Here is a 22,035-nt window from a genome sequence, read left to right on the forward strand (position 1 = left end):
TCAAAAAATCCAAGGCATCAAAGAGCTCTGCTCTGGGCTCAATGTCAGCCTCTAATTTGACAGGGAGAGCCTTTCCCAATTGTCTAATATAGCTAGAGAATGGAAGTCCTTCAGGCAGAGACCTTCTTCTAGGTGGAAGAGACGGATCTGAAGGAATACCATATGATTTGGGAGCAGATTAAGTAGGATCACATTCAGAGTCTGTGTGGCCATGAGAAAGATCAGAATAATAAGCTCCAGGTGACCGATAGGATCGGCGAGAAGTACTCCCTCTCTGTTGTCAGTACCGATCTGATAAGAAAGAGGAACGACGCGAAGATCTTTTGTATCTGGAAGCATAGGATCAACGTAATTGAGAGCAACGATGCTTTGATGCAGATCGTCTATGCTTCAATAGAAATTGCTGAGATCTTGAGGGGGAAGATTGATGCTTCAATGGAGAGCACTGATAGGAAGCAGACTGGCACGTCAGTGTAGACATGGAATCGATACCATGCAGCCTCGAAGTGCTATGCTCAGGTTGGGCCGGTACCGAGGGAGTGCAACTTTAACATGCCATCAAGCTCCCTACGGAAAAACTCATTGAGTTGTTATTTGAAGATTTACACCAGTACCCTTTGGTCAATAGCCGGTACCATCAGCGAGGAAGGATACTGAGGGGTGGGTGACCTTGAAGAGGGTTCATGCCCTGAAGGAGAGCGTTGGCATCCATGTTTGGCCTGCATCGAGGGACTCAATGCAGTAGAGGCCGGCGACACTTGCTGGGAAGAGAATGGTTCCTTAGCAGGCTTCCCTGATGCAGGAATGACATCCGATGTCACAGTACCGAATGCTTGGATCTACCCTCAGAGTCCATTATCATGCTGAACAGCTTATGCTGTTGAATGCGGCGAGCCTTTAATGAGCATTTTTGAATTGTGGAACAAGTACAGGTGTCTACTCAATGTTCAGGGCCCAAAAACTGTAAACACTAACTATGAGAGTCAGTGATTGAGATAGGGTGCTGACTCAGACAGCACTTCTTAAAATAGCTTGATGGTTTCGACATGGATGGAAAAAATCTTGGTGCAGGGTTAAACTCAATGGTGAAAGAGGAGGAGAAAAAAAAAGAGAGCTGAAGGCCCAATTGAGGTATGAGGAAAAAAGGTGATGAGTCAAAGCCAGGCAGACAACTGCGTGCATGACATCAGCGCACTGGATTAAAATAATATTTTAAAGCGCTCCGAGGGTGTGTGGGGGGGGGGGAACCCCTCCCCACTTTACTTAGAACTGTTGGCACTCCCATTTGGGGGTGGGGAATCCCCCATTACAGAGGAAACTGTCATTTTTCCCTAAAAAATAGGGAAAAAGTGCTTTTTCCTCTATAAGGGGGGGTCCCCCAACATCACCCCAATGGGAGAACCAGCAGGTCTAAGTCATGTGTGTGTGGTGGGGTCCCCACCCACACCCCCCTCTCAGAGCGCTTTAAAATACTGTTTTAATCCAGCGCGCTGACATCCTGTGCATGATTGTCTCGTGTGGTTTAGTCTATGAAACAGAAAAAAGGTTAAACTTTTTTTTTACAGATCAAAGAGGAGGAAAAATATACTAAACATAGCTAAAAGCCAAAAGTAGTACGTTGACGGGAAGGCAATGCAAAAATGGAGAGAGTCCAGAAAAAAGCATTTCGCTCCATGGAACAAGAAGACAAGTACTGCGAGTGGCGTTGGGCGGGAAGGCACTCGCGCATGCGCGGTGCAGGCAGTAGCAAAGATTCTAAAAACTTAAGTTGCAATATACTTTTATCACTGTCCGTACTGGGCTCCATGGATGACGTCACCCACAAGTGAGAATATGCTGACTGTTTATCCTAGAATAACTTTTTTCCAACAGGCACGTGAGGCACTGCAATTTGCCTAACAAGTTTTGAATCAGGAGCCACAGCCTGTAACTGGAGAATACTGTGACTAGATGGTATGGGTATGTTATGAATTTATACATCATTGAGTATTAAAAACTTCGTCAGATGATATTAATGGGAACATACAAATCTTGTACAAGCCTGGAGAGAGTGACATTGTCATGCTTCTCATCCAAGAAAAGGTTGTCTGCTCCAGCAGCATGCAGCTTTAGCAGCTAACTACAATGGTGGCCTAGGGATGATGTGGACAGGAGTGATCTTCCTACGCTCCTGCCCTGTGTAGAGCCATGAACAAAAATGGCTGCCATAAGTTTGTGCCGTTGCCTTGCGTGACTATGGGAACTCATGGGAGGGAGGTGGGGATGAGTCAGAGTCAGTCCTAAGTGTGGAGAGGTCCGGGAGGGAGGTAGGGGTGGGTCAGTGTTGGCACTACCTAAGGTGTGGAGAGGTCCAGGAGGTGGGGGTGGGTCAAAGTCAGCCCTAAAGTTATTCACAATTTTTTCTTATTCGCAGGCTGGCTTTCCATCTAACCCCTGCGAATATGGAGGAAGGAGTATAAATCTTGATATGGGGAAAGAGGACCCTCGCAATGGCCTCAAATCTGCAGGATACTTTTTTGGGTTTAGCTCCACAATTAGGAGGGTTTGAAAGGGGCTGGAGGCTGGATTGGCCCAACTCATTACATATTACACTGAACTTTGATTTTTATTGGCCCTTACTGTTTTGACCTGGATGATGCTTAGGTGTTTTTCTTCAAATGTGAGCAGGGTCACCTCTCCAATCAAAAGGTAAAAAAATACTGCAGGCTCTGAATCGTCAAGAGTGTGGATGTGGTATTTCTATAGGAAACACATTTAACTGTGGGGGAGCACGAGAAATTCCCAAAATGGTGGGCAGGATATCAGATGGGGGCCCCAGCAGTTCAATGAAAGGTAGACATACTGATACTAATCTGCAAGGTAATTCACTTTGTGATTCATCCAAAATGGCTTGACCCTGGGGGTAGATACATCATAGCAAAAGTAACTTTGGACAGACAGACACATACTTTGCAATATTTATGCACCGAACATGTACTACAAAAACATTTTTCGCACTCTTTGCAAAATTTCAGGAGACTAGTATTGATGTGGGGTGATTTTAATTGTGTTTATGACCCATCCTTATATAAATCACGGCCATTATCAAATGAACAGCTAAATATGCACAGGTTTTGTTCTGCTTTGTATTAGATCTTGATATTTGGAGAGCTCTGCACCCAGGGGAAAGACTATAAGCACCTATCAAGAGCACATGCATCACAGTTCATTTATTTAGTCATTTGTTTATTCAAATTTCTATACTATTCTCCCATGGAAGTTCAGAATGGTTTATTCAGTTCAGAATTTATTCAGGTAAGCAAGCATTTTTCCCTGTCTGTCTCAGCGGGCTCACAATGTATCTAGATTGCTGGTTAGGTTCCAGTAATTTCTTTACCAAAATTTGGAGCGCAGAGATCGGATCCCAGAGGTGTCTGACCATGCCATGAGCTCCCTTTTTCTTTGATTCTAAGCTCAGAACCAGCAACCATACTTGTGGCAATTCCCTCTCCTTTTATACAAACATTCCAAGGTTCATGACTTCTTTCAGAGAAAGTGGCTGGACTATAAATTTAACTCTTCTCACATGAAAGATCCAGTGCTGTACTGGGAGGCGGCCTATTCTATCTTTTGTCATAAGATGAGGGACAAGGAAATTCTTAATTTAGAACATCAGGCTCGTCAGGATCGGATCCTATATAGCACAGTTCTTCAACCGCCGGTCCGCGGACCGATGCCGGTCCGCAGAAAATTCCTGCCAGTCCGCACAAGACCGGCAAGATGGACGCCGTTAAATTTCCTGCCCCGGTGGTGTTCGCGGAAATCTTATGTTCCTCCCAGCCTCGGGCGATCAAGACAGGCTGCCGACGTCGGCCATTCCCTCTGTGAGTCTCGCCTATGCGGAAACAGGAAGTTGAAACAAAATAGGCGGGACTCAGAGAGGGAAGGTCCCGACGTTGGCAGCCTGTCTTGATCGCTGCCCCTGCCGAGTCGCTGAAGAGGGCCAAGGGGAAAGTGCAGGCAGAGAGGAGATGGTCAGCGTGCGCGGGAAGGTCAGCATGTCGATTGGGACCATCAGCAGCATTTGTGCTGAGAGTCTGCCCACGTGCAGGATGCGGCGGGTAGGGGCCTCCGGCTCGTCTTGGGCGGCAGGGCCTGCGGTGCAAAGATGTTTTTGCTGGCTTGGGGGGGGGGGGGTCGCGAATGTGCAGGGCACAGCAGGAGTAAGATCATGGGGAGCCTTCAACAGTGGCTGTCTCCTCTCCTAGCAGCTCTGTACTTACCAGGGCAGTGATTCACTTTGGCATCTTCCCCTTTCCTCAGAGGCGGCAATGGACCCAAGGCTGCCTAAGGAAATCATTGCTGCAGGCAAGTACTGAGAGCTGCTGGAAGGAGAGGAAGCCATTGTTGGAGGCTGGGAAGCTGTTGGATAAAGGGAGAGCTGCTACTGGACCTGGAGGGAGGTAGAAGGAGAGATGCTACTGGGAGGGGAGGAGGGAAAGGGATAGGAAGAGAGTTAATGTTGGATAGGGGGAAGGAGGGAAGGTAGAAGGGAAAAAGGAAAGAAACAGCTGGCAGGGAGATTACAGGAGGGGAAGGGGGTCAGGGTGAAATGGAGAGATCAGATGAGGGAAAGGGGAGAGACAGGAATGAGAAAGTAGAGAGAGATTGATGCTGGAAATTGGTCAGCAGAGAAATGAGAGAGGGATAAAGATGCTAGATCTGGTGTAGGAGAGATAAAAATGAAGAAAGCAGTGAAGCTGGAATGAATGATGTAAAAAGGAGAGAGGAGGTACAGGCTGGATGGAAAGGGGAGAGGGGCATAGAAAAGTCAGATACATATGGAAGGGGGAGAGGCCAGACAGTGGATGGAACGGGCAGACGCTGGAAGGAAGAATGGAAAGAAGATGAAAGCAGAGACCACAAAAGGTAGAAAAAATCATTTTATTTCTATTTTGTCATTACAATATATCAGATTTGAAATATATATCCTGCTAGAGACATAACTGGAGACTGCAAAGCCTAACACTATTCCTGTCATGTGTGACTGCAGTATTCTGTTAGCATGATATTTCTGTGTAGCATTCTGTAATAATTTGGCTTGTTCAGTTTTCTTGATAGTAGAGGGGATATATGTGAAGGGGAGGGGAGACAGGGGTTTTGTTGGTCCTTGCTCTGAATATTTATATTTATAAAATAACAATTGTACAAAATATTGTTTCTTTTTATACTTTAATAAAATATGTTCAATATAAAATCATAACTGAGGCTTGTGCAGATGGGATCAGATGGTTTGTGGGGACCGAGCTTGCGGAGACAGGGTGAAAATGTGTTTTTTTATTTCGGTCTTAGTAGTTTGCCGGTCCACAAAATAATTCTTTTATTTCTGCCGGTCCACGGGTGTAAAAAGGTTGAAGAACACTGCTATATAGCAATCATTTAACTGCTGCCCAAAGATCTCAATGATGGCCTCCCAAAGTGCACTAAACAAGTTGCTTCATGAGCAGACAGTAAAATCAATGGCTTATTATAAATATCAATTCTATCTTTATAGGAGTAAAAGAGGGGAAAATGCTGGCACGAGCAGTGAAATAAGCAAGAGGTCCACTAAAAATCTTGCAGGTAAAAACTGGGAGTGGGGATTTGGTATGATCACATAGGGATATTAATGACATTTTCCGAAAGTACTACAAAAATCTATAAACAAAACATACTGAACTGCTAGCAAGAGACATTTACCTGGACAACCGAGACATTCCACTGATATCAGAGGATTCTAGAACTATATTAAATGCTCCCACATCAGCTGATAAAGTAGCAGTAGCTATTCAGACTGGGGCATTACTCAAAGCACTAGGTACAGATGGTTTCTGTATGGAGTGGTTTCCGTATGGAGTGTTATAAATTAATGCAGAAGGGAAGAACTCTCTTCTCTTCTGGCTACAATTTTTAATCAGTTGGTTCAACAGGACAATGCCAGACTCCCTTCAACTTGATCATATAATAGTGTTGTTAAAACTGGGCAAAGACCCGAAGTGTCCCATCATCTTATAAGCATATCTCATTGCTAAATGTGGATAACTCAAATTCTTAAAACCAGCTATTAAATACAGTGGTGCCTCGCATAACGAACGCCTCGCACAACGAACGCTGCACACAACGAACTTCACACAACGAACTTCGTTTCACACAACGAACTTCGTTTCACACAACGAACTTCGTTTCACACAACGAAGTCGCCCGAGCTGCCGATGTATTGCATCCTTCCGCGCAGGCACTGCAGGCAGTCGTTAGTCACTGCGCTTAACTGCCCTCTCTCACTGTATACAGTCGTCCTTTTAAGATAAACTCAATATTTTTTATATATCATGGCTTCTAAAAAAAGCAGGAAGGTGATTTCTGTTGAAATGAAACGGGAAATAATTAGGAGTGAATGTGGGGTAAAACAGTGTGACCTCGTCAAAGAGTTTGGCCTCAGCAAGACCACCATTTTCACCATTTTGACAAATTTATCTTTTTTTATGTCATCTTAGCATATTTTATGCTGCAGAACGAATTATTTTTTTTAACATGTATTGTTATGGGAAAACGCGTTTCACATAACGAACTTTTCGCATAACAAACTTGCTCCTGGAACGAATTAAGTTCGTTGTGTGAGGCACCACTGTATTTGATACTAACAAAAATGATAAATATGGAAGAATTGTTGGCCAAGATTATGGCAAACTGTTTAGCATAAGGTAAAAAGACCTTCCATAATAGCAGAGCTTCAAGTGGGGGTTTTGCGGGGATACAGTGACAACCCCCACCCCCAAGAGCAATATTGGCGTCGTTGGAGAGTATGGAAAACAAAGACATTTCTTCAAGTATAATTAGTTTCGATGCTGAAAAGGCTTTTAATTGAGTGTTGTGGGACTTTGTTTGCTACACTTATGAAATAGGAATAGATTTTTTTTTCCAAGATGCAATTAAAATGCTATATAACAATCTTCAAGCTTTGTTGTGGGTCAATAGTTTTTGCTCAACTCCTTTTAAAATAGAAAGCGGAACAAGACAGGGGTGTCCCTCTCTACCTTACTATTCTTTGACTTTAGACCCGCTCATGAGGGAGATTGCCAGCCCAGAGATCAAAGGGGTTCGAATTGGGAAAAAATGAACTTAAAATTTTGGCATTTGCCGATGACCTGTTGGTACACATTACAGACCCTCAATTATCTTTAACAACTCTCATGGAAAGCTTCAAAGAGTATGGTGACTTTTCTGGGTTTAAGTAGAACTTAGGGAAATCTTTGGCATTAGCATTTTCTTAGCTTGTTAACAGCATATATCTTCCAGTGCCTGATACCCATGTGTCATGGGTGATAGTTTCTTGTACATTACCATTTTGACTCCCTCGCCACGGCACAACATCTCATATTTCTTCCTCTCAGGCAGGTGGTCCACTGAAGGCCCCTTTTTCTTAGTTTTGCTGCCCTCTTTTGGGTGACCCTCCTCCATGGAAGAATGATTGCTGTCTTCTTTAGACATAACATACTGAAAATATTTCAAGTTCCCATTTGCTCTTTGGTGTTCAGGATCTGTCAATACACAATCAGAAATTACCTCTGTTACTGTGCAGTATTAGCCACTCCCACAAATAATGATTTGCAAGCCACCATCAAGTAATAAAAGCTCCTTGCAAATAAACACAAATGTGAACTGAAGATTATCATATCTGATACCTTATGTTGGTCAAACTGGTAGATAAAAGGACGACAAAGACCAGAAAAGTTATTCGACACATAGGGAGGTAAATCATTATTGAGAGTGGGGGAAGTAACAATGCCTCCGTATAAGCCTGGTGCAATCTCATTTGAAGTGTGTATGGTTCTGGAAACTACAATTTTAAATCATGTGGAGTCAGTCCAAAGATTGGCTACTAAAATGATTATCATAAAGCATGTGGGGGACAGGCTTAAAGATCAAAACAGATATAGTCTGGAAGAAAGGTGAGATATGGGAGATATAACAGAGCATTAAATCCCTCCAAAGTATAAATTAAAACAGACAAACAGGACAAGTTAGGGAAGTTCTAAGTACCTAATTTTATTGTATACCGTTCTGGGCTCCTGGATAGGACGGGCTATAAAAATGAACAAATAAATAAAGTAGGGGGGGGTCAGGGAGTTTCTCAGAGAGGGAATGATAAATCAGTCATGGGTGCTTTACAACCGAGTGGGAGTTAGGAGTTAAAAGCGAATCTCACAAGTGAGCTTTTAGCCTAGATTTGAAAACTACTAGAGACTGAGCTTGATGTACGGACTCAAGCAATCTGTTCCAGGTGTACGGTGCAGCAAGAGAGAAGGGACATAGCCTGGAGATGGAAGTGGAGGCGAAAGGTACAGATAGGAAGACTTACCCAATGAGTGGAATTCCCGGGCAGGAATATAGGGCACAATAAGAGATATTGCAGAGCTGCAGAGTGAATGCACTTGTAACTCAATAAGGAGTTTGAACTGTATGTGGAAATGGATAGAGCGCCAAAGAAGTGACTTGAGGAGTGGGGTGATGCGAGTATAGTGACTCTAGTGGAATATAAATCGTGCAGTAGAATTTGAACGGCTAGAAGGGGAGAGAGATGGTAAAGTGAAAGACCTGTGAGGAGCAAGTTGCAGTAGTCTATATGAGAGATGATAAAGAGTGCGGATGAGGCTTTTGATGGTGTGTTCAGAGAGGAAAAGTTAAATTTTGGCGATATTATAGAGGAAGAAATGACAGGTTTTGGCAGTCTATTAGATTTGTGCAAAGAAAGAGAAGTATCAAAGATGACCCTGAGATTGATTTGCGAGCTGACAAGACAGAGGGAATGAAAGTGTTATCCACTGAAACAGAGAGGGTGGGAAGGGAGAAGGAGGTTTAGGTGGAAGGACAAATAGCTTAGTCTTGGCCATATTCAGTTCTAAGTAGAAATGTCAGACAGGCAAGCAATGTCAGACAGGCAAGCTCAGACTCGAGTCTGAATTCCTGTAGAGATTTCTGGTGCAGAAAGGTAGATTTGTGAGTTATCAACATCACGGCGATAATGAAAACTATGAGAGAAAATCAGAGCACCAAGGGAATGAGTATAGATGGAGAAAAGAGGAGGTTTTAGGACAAAGCCATGGGGTACACTGACTGATAGAAAGATAGCAGTGGAGGAGGATCCACAACTGCATACACCAAAGGTGCAATATGAGAGAGAAGAAGAGAACAGAGAGCTGCAGGGGAATGCGGCCAACAGGAATCCTGCAGAAACAGTAGGTATCCCATGAAATCCCCCCTGGGTCCATGGGAAACCCCCCCCCCCCAGGGTCACGGGGATCCTGCGAGGATGGAGGCACCTCTTGAGGGGCTCCCATGAATGTGTTACCTCGCTCGTCTAAGAAGCGTCTCCTCATTCCTGCACTCCAGCCCCATTCGCACCTTCACAAAGCCGTGTGCAGCGCTCCCTGCACACCACAGCTGACACGGAAGCCTTCCCTTTAATGTCAGAGCTGACGTCGGAAGGAAGACTTCTGGGTCAGCCATGTGCAGCATGCAGGAACTACTGCCCGCAGCCCTGCAAAGAAGCAAGTGCAGCTGGAAAGCAGGAAGAATGAAGCCCACCTTGATGGCTCTGATACAGACCTGCGCAGAAGGGCACGAACCTAGGTCACAGAAGGGAGGGAGGAAGCAAGCGATTGCATTGGGACAAGGAAGGGAGAAAGGGAGCATGAACTTGGGAAAAAGGAGGGAGGGAATGTGACATGGGAGGGGGGCATGAGCTTGAGACACAAAAGGAAGGAAGGGAGATTGAACTTGGGACGCAGAGAGAAGGGAACAAATTTGGGACATAGAATGGAGGGAATAGAAAGAGAATTGTTAGGCATAGGGAGGACAAGGAGTGAGGTAGAGATGCATGGGGAAGAGAAAGATGAGAGGGAGAAATGTTGGATGTGGTGATGGAGAGTAACAGTGGGACAGATTGAAAGGGATGCAAGAGGGAGGAATGTTGGACATAATGGTGGAGAAAATGGAGAGAGAGATGTGGCATGGTGCAGGAGAGGGGTGATAGGAGAAATGGTGGGCATGGGGCTGGTGGGCAGGTGCAAAAGATGCTGCACATTGTCCTGGGGATGAGAGAGGGAGAAATGTTGAATGTGGCAGAAGTGGGAGAGGTGCACCCTGGATCCCTCTCTCTTTCCCCATTCCCTTTGCAGCAAGGGAGGGAATGAGAGAAAGAGAAATAATGAGAAGGGGGGTGGAGGAGAGAGGAAGAAATGCTGTGCAGGAGTGGGGAGGGAAAAAGAGGGAGCATGATCCAGGACAGAAGGGAATGAGGATGCTGTACATTGGGAGGGAGGAAGGAGAAGCCAATGGACAGCAACCGCTTGAAGAAGAATTTGCAGAAGACAGGAAAGAAAAAAAAAAAAAGAGAGAGAGAAACTGGAACCAACTTGATGGAAAAATAGATCTCTAAATATAAAAAAAGGGCAAACCGAAGCTACCGAAACGAGAATGCAAAAGCGGTAACACGATTATTATGGGAGACTTCAACTATCCCGGGATAGACTGGAGTCTTAGAAACTCAAAATGCGCTAGGGAGACCAGATTCCTGGAAGATATACAGGACTGCTTCATGGATCAGCTTGTCAGAGAACCGACGAGAGGGAATGCCACTCTGGATCTAATCCTAAATGGGCTAAGAGGACCTGCAAAGGAAGTGGAAGTAGTGGGAAAGAGAACCACAGCAACAACTTTTAACTTCAAGAAAGGAAACTACGAAGCGATGAGGGTAATGGTAAGGAAGAAACTTAGGAACAGCTCAAAGAAATGGCAGACTGTAGAGCAAGCCTGGTCTTTATTCAAGGACACGGTGAGCGAGGCGCAAAATCTGTATATCCCCAGATTCAGAAAAGAGTGCAAAAAGAGCTGAAAAAAAGACCCGGCGTGGATAACTAAAGAAGTGAAGAAAGCGATAGGTGATAGGAAGAATTCTTTCAAGAAATGGAAAAAGGGCAAAACCGAGGAGAACTGGAAAGAACACAAGAAGTATCAAAAAGAATGTCACCTCATGGTTAGAAAAGCAAAAAGAGAATATGAAGAGAGGCTAGCCAGGGAAGCACGAAATTTCAAACCGTTCTTCAGATATGTTAAAGGGAAGCAGCCGGCTAGGGAGGAGGTGGGACCGCTGGATGACGGAGATAGGAAAGGAGTGGTGAAGAAGGAGAAAGAAGTGGCGGAAAGACTAAACATGTTCTTTTCGTCAGTATTTACAAAAGAGGACACATCTAATATACCGGAACCTGAACAAATCTTCAAAGGAGACCAAGCAGAAAAATTAACATCCATGGAAGTAAGCCTCGAAGACGTACACAGGCAAATAGAAAAATTAAAAACTGACAATCTCCGGGCCTGGATGGAATCCACCCTAGGGTACTGAAAGAACTAAAGGAGGAAATAGCGGAACTACTACAGCAAGTCTGTAATCTATCCCTGAAAACAGGCATGATCCCGGAGGATTGGAAGATAGCCAATGTTACCCCCATCTTTAAAAAGGGATCGAGAGGTGACCCGGGGAACTACAGACCGGTAAGTCCAGCCTCAGTTCCCGGGAAAATGGTGGGAGCACTGATAATATAGCATCGAGGAGCATCTAGAAAGGAATAAACTTATGATAACAAGCCAACATGGCTTTTACAAGGGAAGATCGTGCCTGACGAACTTATTGCACTTCTTCGAAGGAATTAACAAACGGATGGACAAAGGGGACCCCATAGACATCGTATACTCAGACTTCCAAAAAGCCTTTGACAAGGTACCCCATGAACGCCTACTTCGGAAACTGAAGAACCATGGAGTGGAAGGAGACATACACAGATGGATCAAGAATTGGTTGGCAGGTAAGAAGAAGAGGGTAGGAGTGAAGGGCCACTACTCGGACTGGAGGAGGGTCATGAGTGGTGTTCCGCAGGGGTCGGTGCTTGGACCGCTGCTATTTAATGTATTTATAAATGATCTAGAAACAGGGACGAAGTGTGAAGTAATAAAATTTGCAGACGACACCAAATTATTTAATGGGGCTAGGACTATAGAAGACTGCAAAGATTTACAAAGGGACATGAACAAACTAGGGGAGTGGGCGACAAGATGGCAGATGAAGTTTAATGTAGAGAAATGTAAAGTCTTGCACATAGGAAACAGAAACCCGAGGTACTGCTACACGATTGGAGGGCTTTCATTGAGTGAGAGTACCCAAGAAAGGGACTTGGGGGTAATAGTGGACAAGACAATGAAGCCGTCGGCACAGTGCGCAGCGGCCACTAAGAACGCGTATAGAATGCTAGGTATAATCAAGAAGAGTATTACAACCAGAACAAAATAAGTTATCCTGCCGTTGTATTGGGCGATGGTGCGCCCGCATCTGGAGTACTGCGTCCAATATTGGTCGCTGTACCTAAAGAAAGATTTGGCGATACTCGAGAGGATTCAGAAGAGAGCGACACGCTTGATAAGAGGTATGGAAAACTTTTCATATGCTGAAAGATTGGAGAAAATGAGGCTCTTTTCCCTGGAGAAGCGGAGACTTAGAGGGGATATGATAGAGACTTACAAGATCATGAAGGGCATAGAGAATGTGGAGAGGGACAGATTTGTCAAATTTTCAAAAACTACAAGAACGAGAGGGCATTCGGAAAAATTAAAAGGGGACAGATTCAGAACCAATGCTAGGAAGTTCTTCTTCACCCAGAGGGTGGTGGATACCTGGAATGCGCTTCCAGAGGGCGTGATAGGACAGAGTACGGTTTTGGGGTTCAAGAAGGGATTGGATGATTTCCTGAAGGAAAAGGGGATAGAAGGGTATAGATAGAGGATTACTATACAGGTCCTAGACCTGATGGGCAGCCATGTGAGTGGATTGCTGGGCATGATGGACCTCTGGTCTGACCCAGCAGAGGCATTACTTATGTTCTAATGGATGTCTTTGCATTGTGTTTAACAGAAAAAGAAATACATACTCCTGTTTTACCTAAATCATCCCATATTCAGCACTGCTACAGCTAGCAATTTTCCATAGAGGTGTTTATAAAGAAATTAAGATCTGATGCCATAGCTTTGTTTGAATCCACTGCTCGATAAGCTATTCCAATATTGGCCAAACAAAAACAAACAAGACAGTTAACATAGTAACAAAGTAGATGATGGCAGATAAAGCAATGTTACTTACCGTAACAGTTGTTATCCAGGGACAGCAGGCAGCTATTCTCACTAGTGGGTGATGTCATCCGACAGAGCCCCGATACAGACGTCTCACAAGCATACTTGCTTGCAGAAACTCAGAAGTTTCGAGATGCCCGTACCGCGCATGCGCCAGTGCCTTCCCGCCCGATGGCCCGGGCGTATCTCCTCAGTTCAGGTAGCTAGCAGAGAAGCCAACCCAGGGGAGGTGAGTGGGACATGAGAATAGCTGCCTGCTGTCCCTGGATAACAACTGTTACGGTAAGTAACACTGCTTTATCCCAGGACAAGCAGGCAGGTATTCTCACTAGTGGGTGACCTCCAAGCTAACCTCAATGGGATGGTGGGAGAGTTTGTAACTTAAGAGAATAAATTTTGTAACACTGTTTGGCCAAACTGTCCATCCCGTCTGGAGAAAGTATCCAGACAAAAATGAGAGGTGAATGTATGAACCGAGGACCAAGTGGCAGCCTTACAAATCTCCTCAATCGGTGTCGATCTGAGGAAGGCAACAGAGGCCGCCATCGCTCTGACCTTATGGGCTGTGGCCCTACAGGGTAGGGGTAATCCAGTCTGGACATAGCAAAAAGAGATGCAAGCCGCCATCCAGTTGGAGATGGTACGCTTCGAGACAGGGCGTCCCAACTTGTTCGGATCAAAGGAGACGAAAAGTTGAAGAGCAGTTCTGTGTGGTTTGGTGCGATCCAGGTAGAAAGCCAAAGCACGTTTACAGTCCAGAGTGTGAAGAGCTGATTCTCCAGGATGAGAATGAGGCTTTGGAAAAAACACAGGAAGAACTATGGATTGGTTGAGATGAAATTCAGAGACCACTTTAGGCAGGAATTTCGGATGAGTGCGGAGGACCACCTTGTCATGATGGAATACTGTGAAAGGTGGATCCGCCACTAAGGCCTGAAGCTCACTGACCCTACGAGCAGAAGTGAGGGCAACCAGAAAAACTACTTTCCAAGTGAGAAACTTCAGCAGAGCCTTGTTGAGAGGCTCAAAAGGAGGTTTCATAAGCTGAGAAAGGACAACGTTGAGATCCCAAACCACTGGAGGAGGTTTGAGAGGAGGATTGATATGGAAAAGTCCTTTCATAAATCTGGAAACCACAGGATGAGCACAGAGAGGTTTCCCTTGTAGAGGCTGATGGAAAGCCGCAATAGCACTCAGGTGGACTCGTATGGATGTAGACTTGAGGCCAGTCTGAGATAGGTGTAGAAGATAGTCCAATACAGAAGACAGGGAGGCTCTCCGAGGCTCCTTACGATTAGAAACACACCAGGAAGAGAATCTATCCACTTCTGGGAGTAGCATTGTCTAGTAGCCGGCTTCCTGGAAGCCTCCAGTACCTCCCTCACCGCCTGGGAAAACTGGTGAGGGGTTACGATGAGAGGAACCAAGCTGTCAGGTGGAGAGACTGCAGGTTGGGATGGAGTAGAGATCCCTGTTGCTGAGTAAGCAGTGAAGGAAACACTGGAAGAAGGAATGGCTCCCTGCTGCTGAGTTGAAGTAGAAGGGAGTACCAAGGCTGTCTGGGCCACCGAGGAGCTATCAGAATCATGGTGGCATGGTCGGATTTCAATTTGACTAGAGTCTTTTGAATGAGTGGAAATGGAGGAAACGCATACAGAAAGCGATTCCCCCAATCCAGCAGAAAAGCATCTGCCTCGAGGCGATGAGGAGTGTAGATCCTGGAGCAAAATTGAGGCAGTTTAAAGTTGTGGGGAGCCGCAAAGAGGTCTATCTGAGGCGTCCCCCACTGAAAAAAGATCTGATGAAGGGGTTTGGAATGGAGGGTCCATTCGTGAGGTTGGAGAAGACGACTCAAGTTGTCCGCCAAGGCACTGTCCGCCCCCTGAATGTAGACAGCTTTGAGGAAGGTGTTGTGGCGAATCGCCCAATCCCAGATTTTGAGAGCTTCCTGGCAGAGGGAGGCCGAGCCCGTGCCCCCCAGCTTGTTGACATAATACATGGCGACCTGATTGTCCGTGCGAATGAGGACCACCATGTCGTGAAGCAGATGTTGAAACGCTTGAAGAGCATTGAAGATCGCTCTGAGCTCCAGAAAGTTGATATGATATAGCCGGTCCACACTGGTCCAGAACCCCTGAGTGCGAAGACCGTCCAGATGAGCTCCCCATGCATAGGTCGAAGAATCTGTCGTGAGAACCTTCTGATGGGGAGGAGTGTGAAACAGCAAACCTCTGGATAGATTCGAAGAGGTCATCCACCAAAGTAGAGACTGCTGAAGAGCAGGAGTGACTATGATGTGACGAGTCAAAGGATCTGACACCTGTGTCCATTGAGAAGCCAGGGTCCACTGAGGAATTCTGAGGTGAAGTCTGGCAAAAGGAGTCACATGAACTGTAGAGGCCATGTGGTCCAGAAGATCCATCATGTGTCTCGCTGAGATGGACTGGCGCGAAGACACTGACTGGCAGAGATGAAGCAGAGCATCCAGGTGCTGAGGAGGAATGAATGCTCTGAGCTGAATAGTATCGAGAACCGCCCCAATGAAGGGAAGAGACTGGGTCGGTTGTCGATGAGATTTTGGGAAGTTGATCTCGAACCCCAAACTCTGCAGGAACCAGATAGTCCTTTGGGTCGCCAAGATGACCCCTGGAGCCGAGGCGGCTTTGATGAGCCAGTCGTCGAGGTAGGGAAACGCCTGAAGACCATGGTTCCGGAGTGCAGCAGCCACCACCACCAGACACTTTGTGAAGACTCTGGAAGACGAGGACAGGCCTAAGGGAAGCACCTGATACTGCAGATGTAGATGTCCCACCCGAAATCTGAGGAATTTGTGAGAGGCCGGATGAATGGGAATGTGAGTGTAGGCCTCCTTGAGATCCAGTTGTTCTGCTCGAGGAGGGGGTAGAGAGACGCAAGGGTCAACATGCGAAATCTCTCCTTGACCAGGAACTTGTTGAGGATCCTGAGGTCCAGAATAGGTTGAAGGTCGCCCGTCTTCTTCGGAACAAGAAAGTACCGGGAGTAAAAACCCCGGTTGTGTTGGTCCACAGGGACCGGCTCGACGGCCCGGAGCCGGAGCAAAGCCTGAGCTTCCTGAAGAAGAAGGGCGGTCTGAGTCAAGTTTGAAGGATACTCTCTTGGAGGGTGGTCGGGGGGATCCGACGAAACTGTAGAGAGTACCCTTCCTTGATGATGGTAAGGACTCAGAGGTCGGTGGTGATAGCCGCCCATCGATGATAAAAATGATGGAGGCGACCCCCAATGGGAAAAACAGGGAAAGGCAGAACGAGATTGGTTATGCTCCCTAAGAGAGAATCAAAAAGGCTGAGGAGCCTTGGGGACAGTAGAAGGCAGAGGTTTTTGTTGAGCCTTCTGTGGAGGTTGTCTCTTCGCTGGTTGTCTCGCAGCAGGGGCCTGCCAAGGTGCATAGCGCCACTGATAGATCAAAGGTGGTCGAGAAGGTCGAGACTGTGGTGGCTTAGGCTTGGGCCGAAGAATGGACTGAAAAGATTTCTCATGGTCAGACAGTTTCTTCGTCACGGTCTCGATGGATTCGTCAAACAAATCTGCTCCCGCACAAGGAACGTTGGCAAGTCTGTCCTGGAGGTTCGGGTCCATGTCAATGGTCCGAAGCCACGCCAAGCGACGCATAGTCACAGAACAGGCGGCAGCCCGTGCCGAGAGTTCAAAGGCATCATAGGAGGATTGCATCAATTGAAGGCACAGCTGGGACAGCGAGGCGACCACTTCCTCGAATTCGAAGCGAGCCTGAGACTCGATGTAAGGCGTAAACTTCCGAAGCACAGGCAGGAAGAACTCCAAATAAGTTGCAAAATGAAAAGTATAATTGAGAACTCAGGAAGTCATCATCGAGTTCTGGTATATGCACCTCCCAAATTTATCCATAGTTCGGCCTTCTCTGCCCGGAGGCACCGAGGCATACACCTGGGACGGATGGGACCTCTTAAGAGAGGATTCGACCAACAGGGACTGATGAGAGAGTTGAGAACCCTCGAATCCCTTGTGATGCACCGTTCGGTACCTGGCATCCAACTTGCCAGGAACAGCAGGGATAGAGTACGGCGTTTCAAAACACCTCATGAAAGTTTGGTCGAGGAGTTTGTGAAGAGGAAGGCGAAGAGACTCGGCAGGAGGATGAGGCAAATGCATGGTATCCAGGTATTCCTTGGAGTATCGAGAACCGGAGTCCAAGGTGATGTCCAGGTCATCCGCCATCTGCCGGAGAAAAGATTAAAAGGACAATTGGTCCGTCGGGACGGACTGGACGAAGTTGAGGCCTCGGGATCCACAGAGGCCTGTGATCGACAGGGCGAGAACGAACCACAGGGATCTTCGAACTCCGGTCCCGGAGGAGGGGAGACATCCGAAGAGGAATACCCCACACGAGGCAGCTTCTTCTGAGGTGAGACTGTAGAGTGTCGAGAGGAATGCCTGGAAGAATGCCTGGACCGACACCCCTCCCGATGTCTGGAAGGGGATCTAGATCGGCGGTGCTTAGAATGGTCCCCAGAAGCCTCTAAGGAGTAAATGGGACTTGAGGCAGTAGAGCGAAGAGGCAGGAGATTCGACGCCTCTCGCGATGCATCCCAGGCCTGGTAAGGAGTGCAGAAGAACTCTTCCTGTTTGCGATTCCCAGGGCTTCGATTACTCGAAGGAGAATTCCAAATATCCTCGTCCGGAGGCGTAATAGGCTCTAAAGGGGGCATGTCACTAAAAGAGGCCCGCCTCGAGGGACCGGCCACCGAGCGCCGCTCCTCCTCGCCAAGCAGCTTGCCCCCCCCGAGGAGGAACCGGTTGGTCACCCTGAATAGTGGCTAGCAACTTGGGTCCCACGATGGTCATAAGCTCGATGAATTGAGCCTCCATAATGGAACGTAACGAAGCCGACAAGGAGGGAGCCGCACCTAAAGTGGGACCTCCGGAACAGTCTTCGCGTTCTTTCGTGGTCGAGTGCTTTGGCTTGGAAGCCTTCAGCACTTTGAAAACCACTGGTGGAATGGGAGGCGGAGGTACCTGATCCAAGGAGACGGAGGAAGGCACCGGAGCAGGAGGCGGGGTCGAAGCCAGAACGAAGGAAGCCGGCTTGAGGAGACCCGGCGCAGCAGGAGTGGTGGGAGGCTTTGCAGACGCAGTCGAAGCGCTAGTCGAAGGCAAAGCCGAAGGCTCTTTAGCAGCTTCCATCTTGAACATCGACTCCCACAAAAAACAGCGACACTTAAATGCACGTTCTATGAGAGTGGAACAAGGCCGGCATGATTTCGGAAAATGTTCTGGACCAAGACACTGCAAGCAGCGTCAATGTGGGTCCGTCAACGAAATCGCGCGCTGGCACTTGCTACACTTTTTAAAACCGGTAATTGGTCGGAACATAGGCCGAAAAAGCTCCGCCGCAAGATCGAAGGAGCTGGGCCTGAGCCACGCGGCCGACCCGGTCGAATCACCGGAAGAAATTTTTTCTTTCTTTTTTTTTTTTAAATAAGAAACCGAAGAAAGAAAACACACGATAAAGAGTAAAATAACTCAAAACCGTGGCGATTAAAAGGCAAGAAACACGGGTTCAATTAGCGCAGAATTGAAGAAAACTTCTCAGCTCAAGCAGAAAGAAAAGAACTGAGGAGACACGCCCGGGCCATCGGGCGGGAAGGCACTGGCGCATGCGCGGTACGGGCATCTTGAAACTTCTGAGTTTCTGCAAGCAAGTATGCTTGTGAGACGTCCGTATCGGGGCTCTGTCGGATGACATCAACCACTAGTGAGAATACCTGCCTGCTTGTCCTGGGATAAAGAACCGAATTGTCCATCTAGTCTGCCCAACCTGATTCAATCTAAAAATTTGTTGTTTTGGGTTTTTTTTCTTAGCTATTTCTGGGCAAGAATCCAAAGCTCTGCCCGGTACTGTTCTTAGGTTCCAACTACTGAAGTCTCCGTCAAAGCTCACTCCAGTCCTCTACACCCTCTCAGCCATTGAAACCCTCCCCAGCCCATTCTCCACTAAATGGCCATATACAGACACAGACCGTGCAAGTCTGCCTAGTACTGGCCTTAGTTCTTAAATATTTACTATTATTTTCTGATTCTAGATCCTCTGTGTTCATCCCACGCTTTTTTGAACTCCATCACTGTTTTCATCTCCACCACCTTTCTCGGGAGCGCATTCCAGACATCCACCACCCCCTCTGTAAAGAAGAATTTCCTTACATTGCTCTTGAGTCTACCACCCCTCAACCTCAAATTATGTCCTCTGGTTTTACCATTTTCCTTTCTCTGGAAAAGATTATGTTCTACATTAATACCTTTCAAGTATTTGAATGTCTGAATCATATCTCCCTTGTCCCTCCTTTCCTCTAAGGTATACATATTCAGGGGCTTCCAAGTCTCTCCTTGTACGTCTTTTGTCGCAAACTTCCTATCATTTTCATTGCCCTCCTCTGGACCGCTTCAAGCCTTTTTGTGTCCTTCGCCAGATACGGTCTGCAAAATTGAACACAATACTCCAAGTGGGGCCTTACAGGGGCATCAACACCTTCTTCCTTCTACTGGCTACGCCTCTCTTTATACAGCCCAGCATCCTTCTGGCAGCAGCCACTGCCTTGTCACACTGTTTTTTCGCCTTTAGATCTTCGGACACTATCACCCCAAGGTCCCTCTCCCCGTCCGTGCATATCAGCTTCTCTCCTCCCAGCATATACGGTTCCTTCCTATTATTAATCCCCAAATGCATTACTCTGCATTTCTTTGCATTGAATTTTAGTTGCCAGGCATTAAACCATTCCTCTAACTTTTGCAGATCCTTTTTCATATTTTCCACTCCCTCTTCAGTGTCTACTCTGTTACAAATCTTGGTATCATCTGCAAAAATTTGTATAGCCTTATCACAAAAAAAAATAAATAAATAAAATTATACTCTGGTGGAGTTAAATTTTGTGAAAACTTGGTGAATTTCCCACATTTCATGTATAGTTTTGCTACTGTCAAATTGCTAATTAGCAGGATTTTTCAGCTTTTTAGCTAGATTGGATAATTTCAGAAAATGGGTTCACAAAAACATTATTACATATGCTGAAATGAGAAATAGGCCGATAAATAGACAAATAAACAAAAATTTTATAATAGGACATACTAAAGCAGGAAATACTGCATTTCACTTCTGTGAACCCATTATGCAGCTCGATACAGTTATGTACTCAGTGTGATAAAGGTTCTGCCTCAACTGTCTTGTTTGTTTTTGTTTGGCCAATATTAGAACAGCTTATCAAGCAGTGTCATTCTAACAAAGCTATGGCATCAGATCTTAATTTCTTTATAAACATATCTATGGAAAACTGCTAGCTGTAGTAGTGTTGAATATGGGATGATCTAGGTAAAACAGGAGCATGTAAGTATTTATTCAGGTCACTAGCTAGAAAGCTCTGAACTCACAACGTACAGTAACTATGCTGAGTCCATTTATATGTGTCCTGAATCAATTACTGATTTTTCTCAGAGACAATGAGAGGACTCACCCAGGAGAAGGAGCTTCTTGGTAAGTTCAAGAGCCTTATCCAGGTCCCCCTGCTGGTACACAGCATAGCTCAGGTAGTCCAGGACAGAAACTTTATCAATGGATGATTCCTCATCATCATCCAGCTGCTGCAGAGCTTGATCCATCCACAGCTCCGTGTGGTAATAGTCCGCTTCACTGTATGCAATTTTCCCCAACTCAAAGCAGTCTTCTGCAGTTAGAAATGAGTCATACTTTACACCTGTGTAAAGTGAAAAAAGAACATATGAACTCTAAAGGATGCTTGTTGCAGGTTTCCAGGTCTTGCTGCGTCTTTGGGCTAGGTTCACAAAGCAAACCGATCGTGTACTGCTCAGTTTGCAAACCCTTTGCAACCCAATTTCCCTCCGATCCGATTCACTAACCTGTGTAGCGATCCCATCCTGATCCATGCATGCAAATGAGGGGAATCGGCATGCAAAGCAGGAAGGATATGATTCACTACCCTTTTCTCCTTACACACCGACTGGCTGGCCGATCAAGAACAAGCGACAGGTGAGGACCAGTCGCTTGTGTAAAAAACTCCACTCAGAGTACTTCCTACCCTCTCCTGCTCTCTCTGTCTGCACCGACTCTCTCTGGCTCCCCCAATTCTCCTGCTCTCTGCCACGACCTGCTCTCTGCCTCCCCCGACTTTCCTGCTGTCTGCTGTGATCTGCTCTCTGTCTACCCGATTCTCCTGCAGTGCGAGCCTATGGTTTTAAAGTGGGGCTGCACTGCGGGGAAGGGCAGCAGAGAGGAGGAGAGTCAAAAATTGCCCACCTCCCGGCCCAGCTCAACACCCCCCTGTACCTAAAAGTTGGGAGCTGGAGGGGAGCTCAATCCCTCCTGCTGTTGACCTCCAGCGGTGGGAACATGACGAACTGCAAGTCCTCCTGCTCCTTCTCCTCCACCCTCCCCAATGCGAATGTGGGCCTTAGGCCCTGATTGGCTCAGGCGCCTCAGGCTCCTCCCCACTTGGGAGAGGCCTAAGGTGCCTGAGCCAATCAGGGACTTCCTTAGGGCTGAGCCCTAAGGAAGTCCCTGATTGGCTCAGGTGCCTTGGGCTCCTTCTCCCATTGGGAGGGGTCTGAGGCATCTGAGCCAATCAGGGCCTTAGGCTCCTCCCTGTGCATTACATGATGCAATGGGGCGGGGCCTAAGGTCCACATTCACATCGGGCAGGGCAGAGGAGAAGGAGCAGGAGGATTTTGCATTTCCTCCTGTTCCCACCACCGGAGGCCTATGGAGCAGGAGGGACTGAGCATCCCTCTTGCTCCCAATTTTTATGTATGGGGGTT

At 46.7% G+C, this 22,035-nt stretch overlaps 1 protein-coding gene across 1 annotated transcript in view; it reads right to left on the bottom strand.

Annotated features, from left to right (window-relative positions):
* The window catches only part of LOC117359469 (prolyl 4-hydroxylase subunit alpha-1-like), a 203,699-nt gene that overhangs the window by 136,693 nt on the left and 44,971 nt on the right, over nucleotides 1-22,035 (bottom strand). Inside the window, exons 6-7 of the mRNA XM_033942306.1 lie at nucleotides 20,718-20,957; nucleotides 7,360-7,556 (exon numbers count right to left, since the gene is read on the bottom strand). Coding sequence (XP_033798197.1) covers nucleotides 7,360-7,556; nucleotides 20,718-20,957 — 437 coding nt within the window. The remainder of the gene's footprint in view (nucleotides 1-7,359; nucleotides 7,557-20,717; nucleotides 20,958-22,035) is intronic.

This window comes from Geotrypetes seraphini, chromosome 4 (assembly GCF_902459505.1).
Source record: "Geotrypetes seraphini chromosome 4, aGeoSer1.1, whole genome shotgun sequence".
In the NCBI taxonomy this organism is placed as follows: domain Eukaryota; kingdom Metazoa; phylum Chordata; class Amphibia; order Gymnophiona; family Dermophiidae; genus Geotrypetes; species Geotrypetes seraphini.